This window comes from Dryobates pubescens, chromosome 19 (assembly GCF_014839835.1).
Source record: "Dryobates pubescens isolate bDryPub1 chromosome 19, bDryPub1.pri, whole genome shotgun sequence".
In the NCBI taxonomy this organism is placed as follows: domain Eukaryota; kingdom Metazoa; phylum Chordata; class Aves; order Piciformes; family Picidae; genus Dryobates; species Dryobates pubescens.
The window spans coordinates 1,318,257-1,326,199 of NC_071630.1; the positions used below are offsets into that span (position 1 = coordinate 1,318,257).

At 54.5% G+C, this 7,943-nt stretch overlaps 1 protein-coding gene across 1 annotated transcript; it reads right to left on the reverse strand.

The window, feature by feature from the left end:
• Positions 1–5,364: 5,364 nt before the first annotated feature.
• Positions 5,365–7,168, reverse strand: LOC104309069 (C-factor). Its single transcript, XM_054170276.1, has 6 exons — positions 7,022–7,168; positions 6,737–6,788; positions 6,338–6,525; positions 5,923–6,081; positions 5,680–5,799; positions 5,365–5,489 (listed from the first exon to the last, which is right to left on the reverse strand). Exons 1-6 carry the CDS (start codon positions 7,166–7,168, stop codon positions 5,376–5,378), a joined length of 780 nt encoding a protein of 259 aa, XP_054026251.1. The 3' UTR covers positions 5,365–5,375.
• Between the last annotated feature and the right edge of the window lie 775 nt (positions 7,169–7,943).

The window sequence follows — 7,943 nt, forward strand, 5'->3', positions numbered from 1 at the left end:
TCACATGACTGGAGCGCTGCAATTGATGACTACAGGCTCTTCAGGAGAGACAGGCAAGGAAGAAGGGGTGGAGGGGTGGCCCTGTACATCAGGGAGGCACTAGATGCCATTGAGATGGAGATCAGGGATGATTGGGTTGAGTGATTGTAATGGGTTGGGGCAGATCCCCTCCCCACCACGGGCAGAAATAACGACAGATTGCAAAAGTGTTGGAAAGTTTAAATAAGAAAACAACAATAAACAACAATGAAAGTTTTACAGAGACCCACAAGCACCGTGACAAAGAGAGAGATCCCAGAACATACCCAAGAACATCCCATCCCCACCTGGGGGTACACCCAACCCCCCCCAGGGCTCTTTCCTCCCCCCCCAACCCAGCCTTGGGCCTGGGCAGGCCCAAGGGAGGCAGCTCATGCCATTTTACCTAGGCAGCAGCAGGGGACGAAAGAGGAAGTGAAGACCCCGCATTGACTTTTTATAGGGGAGCAGGGCATTATGGGAATGGAATACCTGGTTCCCTGTGACCACCCCCTGGGCTGGGCCCACCCCTTGGGACCTCCCAGGTGTGGCCTGCGCAGTGGCATCTGGGCCAGCACCCAGCCTAAACCACCACAGTGCTCGTGGGTAAGAATTAGAGGGAAGGCCAACAGGGCTGACATCCTGGTTGGAGTCTGTTATAGACCACCCAACCAGGAAGATGTTGATGAAGCATTCTATAGGCAGCTTAAGGCTGTCTCAAGATCTCCGGACCTTGTTCTCATGGGCGACTTCAACCTGCCTGACATCTGCTGGGATCTCAACACAGCACAGAAGAGACAGTCTAAGAGGTTCTTAGAGTGCATGGAGGACAGCTTCTTATCCCAAGTGCTGCATGAGCCATGCTTGACCTCCTCTTCACCAACAGGGAAGGGCTGGTGGGGATGTGGTGGTCTGTGGGAATGCCAGCGACGAGCACTGTGAGCAATCTGGCAGTGCAGGCCTAGAGCCTGATATGGTGGTAGGCCATGCTCAGCAGAAGTGCAGAGCCAGCTACCAGTATGCCAAAACAGTGCTGTGCTTGCAGCACTGTAACTAAAACAAGACGCTGGTAGCTAGAAACATAGTAAGTTATCTTGGGACAACAGGACATGCACCTGCATCACCAAACCTCGTGTGTCATCCATAGTTGGACCAATAATCTATAATAGTGTGATGTGTGGTCACTCATAGGGAATCGATGAGTCCATGCCAACAAGGCACCCTGAGTTTATATAAGTTGTAGCAGTTTCCTTGCTATGCCCTTCTTCTTCTTCTGCCTGTCCTATCTCTTCTCCTTCCATGCTTTACTTTGCTGTGCTATGCTCTCACCATAGGCCTGCGCCACGGGCCTGCAATACTGGAACAATAAAGGATCAGTACCCAATCAGATTGGTCAGCCGTATTGATTATTCCAATAACCTCTGTCACTAAATCTGGCTAAAGTGGTTGGAGGCTGTTTAGGGGCCAGTGACCATGAGATAATTGAATTTTCGGTATTCAGTCAAACCAAGAGGGGCAGCAAGAAGACCTCCACTCTGGACTTCCAGAGGGCGGACTTCAGGTTACTCAAGGAACTAATTCAGAGGGTTCCTTGGGATAAAGCCCTTAAAAATAAAGGGGTCCAGGAGGGCTGGACCTGCTCCAAGGAAGAATTGTTGAAGGTGCAGGAACAGGCTGTGCCAATGTGCCGGAAGATGCGCCACTGGGGCAGAAGGCCAGCCTGGATGGGTAATGAACTTTTAATAGAGCTAAGGGAAAAAAAGAGGGTGTGTCATCTTTGGAAGAAAGGTGAGGCAACCCATGGAATGTTTAAGGATGTTGCCAAATCATGCAGGAAGAAAATTAGGGAGGCAAAAGCACATTTGGAGCTTAAACTGGCCTCTGCTGTGAAGGATAACAAAAAGTCCTTCTATAAATATATTAATAGCAAGAGGAAGGGCAGGGACAACCTCCACTCCTTGGTTGACATGGAGGGAAATGTTGTATCAAAAGATGAGGAAAAGGCAGAGGTACTTAACACCTTCTTTGCCTCAATTATTTCTAGCAGGACAGAATGTCTTCCAGACAGCTGGCCTGCAGAGCTGGCAGAAGGAGCCAGGGAGCTGCACAGTTTCCCTGTGTTCCATGAGCAGGTGATTGGAACTCTCCTCACCAGCTTGGATCCCCACAAGTCCATGGGACCAGATGGGATCCATCCTAGGGTGCTGAGAGAGCTGGCAGATGAGCTGGCCAAGCCACTTGCCATCATTTTGCATCAGTCCTGGCTCACTGGAGAGGTCCCAGAGGACTGGAAGCTGGCCAGCGTGGTGCCCATCCACAAGAAGGGCTGGTTGGATGAGCCAGGGAATTACAGACCTGTCAGCCTGACCTCAGTGCCAGGAAAGATTATGGAACAGGTCATCTTGAGTGCAATCACACAGTACTTCCAGGATGGCCAAGGGATCAGGCCCAGCCAGCAAGGATTTAGGAAGGGCAGGTCCTGCCTGACCAACCTGATCGCCTTCTATGATCAGGTGACTGCCTGGTGGATGTGGGGCAGGCTGTGGATGTGGTCTACCTGGACCTCAGCAAGGCCTTTGACACCATCCCCCATAGCAAACTCCTGGACAAGCTGTCAGCCCATGGCTTGGATGGGAGCACACTGCGATGGGTTAGGAACTGGCTGGAGGGCTGAGCCCAGAGAGTGGTGGTGAATGGTGCCACATCCAGCTGGCAGCCAGTCACCAGTGGTGTGCCCCAGGGATCAGTGCTGGGCCCTGTGCTCTTTAATATCTTTATTGATGATCTGGATGAGGGCATCGAGTCCATCATCAGTAAATTTGCAGATGACACCAAGCTGGGGACAGGAGTTGATCTGCTGGAGGGTAGAGAGGCTCTGCAGAGGGACCTCGACAGGCTGGGCAGATGGGCAGAGTCCAACAGCCTGAGATTGAACACATCCAAGTGCCGGGTTCTGCACATTGGCCACAGCAACCCCATGCAGAGCTACAGGCTGGGGTCAGAGTGGCTGGAGAGCGGCCAGGCAGAGAGGGACATGGGGATACTGGTCAATGGTAGGCTGAACATGAGCCTGCAGTGTGCCCAGGCAGCCAAGAGGGCCAATGGCATCCTGGCCTGCATCAGGAACAGTGTGGCCAGCAGGAGCAGGGAGGTCATTCTGCCCCTGTACACTGCACTGGTTAGGCCGTACCTCGAGTCCTGTGTCCAGTTCTGGGCCCCTCAGTTTAGGAAGGAGGTTGACTTGCTGGAACGAGTCCAGAGAAGGGCAACAAAGCTGGGGAGGGGTTTGGAACACAAGCCCTATGAGGAGAGGCTGAGGGAGCTGGGGTTGCTTAGCCTGGAGAAGAGGAGACTCAGGGGTGACCTTATTGCTCTCTACAACTACCTGAAGGGAGGTTGTAGACAGGTGGATGATGGTCGCTTCTCCCAGGCAACCAGTACCAGAACAAGAGGACACAGTCTCAGGCTGCACCAGGGGAGGTTTAAGTTGGATGTTAGGAAGAAATTCTACACAGAGAGAGTGATTGCCCATTGGAATGGGCTGCCTAGGGAGGTGGTGGAGTCTCTGTCATTGGAGGTTTTCAGGAGACTTGATGGGGTGCTTGGTGCCATGGGTTAGTTGTTTAGGTGGTGTTGGATTGGTCAATGGGTTGGATGCGATGACCTTGAAGGTCTCTTCCAACCTGGTTTATTCTATTCTATTCTATTTTACGGGGACTACACTGCTCCCTGACCCCATCTTCCAGTTCAGGAGGCCAGTTATCCTGAAGTCCTCCTGCCTTGCTGTTGAAAACAGAGGCAAAGAAAGTATTTAGTGCCTCAGCCTTTTCCTCATCTTTAGTTACAATGTTGCCCTCCAAGTCCAATGAAGAGTGGAGGTTCTTTCTGCCCCTCTTTTTGCCATTAATATATTTATGAAAATGCTTTTTATTGTCCTTTACAGAACTGTTCAGTTTAAGTTCTAATTGGGCTTTTCCCTCTCTAATTTTTCTTCTACATGATCTAACAATACCCTTAAGCATATCACTAGTTGCCTCCCCACCTTTCCAAAGGTGATGCACCCTCTTTTTTTCCCTTAATTTGTTCAAGAGCTGCTTGCTCATCCAGGCCCAGAGCCTTCCCCGCCGGCTCATCTTTCGGCACGTGGGCACAGCCAGTTCTGTGCCTTCAAGAGCTCCTGTTTGAAGTAGGTCCAACCGTCCTGGACCCCTTTGTTCTTAAGGGCTGCTACCCACGGTACTCTCAAAATCAGTTGTTCAAACAAGCTGAAGTCTTCCCTCCAGAAGTCCAAGGTAAGGGTTTTGTTGTTGCTCCTCCTTGTTTCCCTACATAGTGAAAACTCCACTATCTCATGATCTCTGCATCCTAGACAGCCTCCTACCATCACATTTCCCACCAGCCCTTCCCTATTTGAGAACAGCAGATCAAGCAGGGCCTCACCCCTGGTAGGCTCAAATAACAGCTGTGTCAAGAAGCTGTCCTCCATACATTATGAGAACCTTCTGCGTTGCCTCCTCTCTGCTGTGTTAAGTTCCCATCTGGCAGGTTAAAGTCACCACAGGAACAAGGGCTGATGATCTTGAGACAACCTCCAGCTGCCTGTAGAATACTTCATCTACCACTTCATCCTGGTTGGGTAGTCTATAACAGACTCCAACCAGGATGTCAGTTTTGTTAGCCTTCCCTCTGATTTTTACCCACAGGCATTCGATCCTTTCATCCTTTACCTTATGTCCTGTGGCATGGAGAGATGGCCACCCCTCCTCCTCTTCTCCCTCACCTGTCTTGCCTAAAGAGCTTATAACCATCCAGTGCAGTGCTCCAGTCATGTGAATCATCCCACCACGTTTTTGTAATGGCAACCACATGGTTGTACCTGGTGTACCAAGGCTTTCAGTTCCTCTTGTTTGTTACCCATACTGCGTGCAGTGGTGTACCTGCACTTCAGCTGGGCTGCTGATTTCACCACTGACTCTACTTTACCTCCCTTGGTCTCCTCTCTGGAGAGCCAGGTTTCATCACCCTCCCCCTTCAACAAGGTCAGGATGCTCACCAACTCTGTGGGTGCTTGGAAGGGGTCTCTGCCCTGGCTCTGTGGCCTTCTGCTGGGAACATCCCCAGGGGGTGGTCATGGTGAAACAGGGCCTGCAGGCTGTCACTTGTGGACCCCCCAGTGACAGCTGTGGGTCATGGGGTAGCCACAGGCACTGTCATGTTCAGAGATAAGGAGAGGGGTGCCAGGGAGTGGCTGCCCCCAGGCACTAGCATCACAGCAGAGGCTGTGGCTCACAGGCAGCGGTTTATTCAGGTGTTGGCACAGGGAGCAGTGGCACAGGGTCCCAGGCTGAGCTGGCATCTCACCAGGGCAACACCTTCCCTTCCCAGTCCAGGAAGGTGCCAGTGTCTTTCTCAGAGAGGGAGGAAAGCACATTCAGCATCCCTCGCACACTGGAGTCCACTGTCACAGGAGGCTGTGGGGCAGAGAGGCACAGTCAGCCCATGTCCAGGGCAGCCCTGGCACAGCTGTGGCAAGGGGAAGGAGCTCCTTGGGCTGAGGAGAAAGCACCAGGCACAGCGCCCAGCAGAAGCCCAGGGTATTGGGGTCATGGGCAGAGGCCAAAGACAGCAGCACTGAGGGCACTGCCGTGGTGGGGCTCATACCTGGTGCCCACCAACTCTCCCCATGTCAGTTTGCACCCAGCCGGGGTGCAGAGCAACGCAGAGGATGCCGTGCTCCCCGTACCCCAGGGACTGGCACTTGGTCAGCATGTTGAGAGCAGCCTGTGGGGACACAGGAGAGGCTGCTGGGAGCAGGGCAAGGCTGGCTGCAGGGGACCATGTCCAGGTGACAGGACAGGGGAGGGGAGGCAAAGCTAATCTGTGCTCAGCATGGCCTGGGGGTACCTTGCTGCAGCGAGAGGACACTATTTGAACCATGTCCCAGTAACTGGAAGATGCAATGGACGCAGTACTGCTGGAGATGTTGACGATGGCTGCCTTGCTGCAGCTCAGTGCTGAACTTGGATTCCCCTGGGCAGCCTTCTTCAGCAAGGGTAGGAACACCTTGGGGGAGAGAAGAGGAGATGGACGCACATATGGAGGTGGCACAGAGGAGAGGACCAACTCCTTCCCCAGCAGACAACATTGGAAGCAGTACCAGAGCATCCTCCCTCTTTTTCCCACTGTCCCAGCCCCACAGACTCCAGATCCTGAGCTCCAGGCAGCAGCTCCGCAAGTTTCCTGTGGAGCAGAGGCAGGACCCTTTCCCACCTGTACTTTATGCTCCACTGGGACAGCACAGCTCAGGTGAGGCTCTCACCTGTCCCATCAGCAAGGGCCCAATGGTGTCGGTGGTGTAAACCTGTATCATATCCTCCAGGGTCTCATTCTCAAGGTTATTGAACATGGCAATCCCAGCATTGTTGATGAGCAGGGTCAGCCCTGAGCCCCCCAGGTGCTTCTCAACTGTGGCTGCAGCTGCCTTGATGCTGCCAGGGTTGGAAACATCTGCAGAGCCAACACAGGGCAGGTCAGAGCCCACAGCCCCCTACTGCCATGGGGTCCTCTGTGTCCCCTTGTGGATGTTCCCTTGGGGCTGGCTATGGGCAGGAGGGATGGCAGTGCCTGGTGCCTGCAGGCACCTGCCCATAGGCAAGGCTCCCTCCTGGGCACTGGCCGAGAGAACCAAGGCAAGGGACCCCCACCGTGGGACACCTACCAAGAAGGATGATGACCAGGTTGGGGTGCTTGGAGGCCAGGTTCTGTAGTTCCTGCAGAGAGGGAACTGTGTGGGCACACAGAGGCAGCAGGGGCTGTGCAGAGGCTCCTCCTGTGTGCCACTGTCCCCTCCACACAGCCCCTGCCCCGCTGGGACCAGCTGCCCTGTGCATGAGTGCCCAGCTGCACCCCCAGCCCTTTGCAAGCCCCCTCCCTGCTGCAGCTGCTGCCCTGTCCCCCAGCTGCCATCCCCAGCCCTGCCCAGTGAATCCCAGCCCAGCCTCACCTGTGCTCGCTGCCCCTTGGGGTCCCTGCACCCCGCAAAGACCCACTTGGGTGGGGTTGGCATCCCCAGGAAGTGCTGGACGAGCCCCAGGCCGATGCCCCGGTTGGCGCCGGTCACCAGCACGGAGTGGATGCGAAGTTCTCCCATGCTGCTGCTGCTGCCGCTGCTCCAGCTGCTGCTGTGTGCTCAGCTCCCTGGTGCTTCTTTATAGCATGGCCATGGCCACCCCACCCATGCAGGGCTTGCACTCACTTGACTCCTGGCACCACCTCCCCAGCTCTTTGGACTCTTATGACCAAGATTCTGCCTCTGCTCCAGCTGCTGCTGTGTATTCAGCTCCCTGGTGATTTATGTAGCTGTTCCATGGTGACCCCACCTCCCCAGGGCTTTCACAAACCCTTGGCTCCAGGTACAGCCACAGCTCCACCTCTTTAAGATCTCTAGACACAGTTCCTGGCTGGGAACCATCCTGAGAGGCAAAATTCAGTTGGCTTTTTCTGTCAAACTCAATTGACCTTGGAAACTCTGGCCCCAGAATCCACGAGCTACTGGCCAGGAGATGCTGTCCTGGGTCTACACTGCCACTTTCTGTCTTCTCTCTTGTCCTCCAAGTCTGGCCTCACAGCAGAGGGCTTCCACCCTCCCAGCATTGCTGTGGCCTCCTCCGGCCCTGCTCCACCAGGTCCCTGTCTGTGCTGAGCACTCCAGAGCTGCCCCAGCACTGCAAGGGAGGTCTCAGCAGAGCACAGCAGAGGGGCAGAATCCCCTCCCTGCCCCTGCTGCTCACACTGCTGGGGATCAGCTCAGGGCAGGCTGGGGCCAGACCAGCAGTGCTCAGCACCAGCTCACCTTCAGCTTTGCACCCCAAGCACCCCCAAATCCTTCTCCTCAGGGCTGCTCTCCAGCCCTTCATCCCCAGCCT

Excerpts from the sequence above, each read along its gene's own strand:
- LOC104309069 (XM_054170276.1), bottom strand. The coding sequence starts at position 7,168 with ATGGGAGAACTTCGCATCCACTCCGTGCTGGTGACCGGCGCCAACCGG. Across the intron at positions 5,800-5,922 it reads TGTCCTCTCGCTGCAGCAAG|GCTGCTCTCAACATGCTGAC; the intron begins GTACCCCCAGGC and ends GTGTCCCCACAG. Across the intron at positions 5,490-5,679 it reads GGAGAGTTGGTGGGCACCAG|CCTCCTGTGACAGTGGACTC; the intron begins GTATGAGCCCCA and ends TCTGCCCCACAG.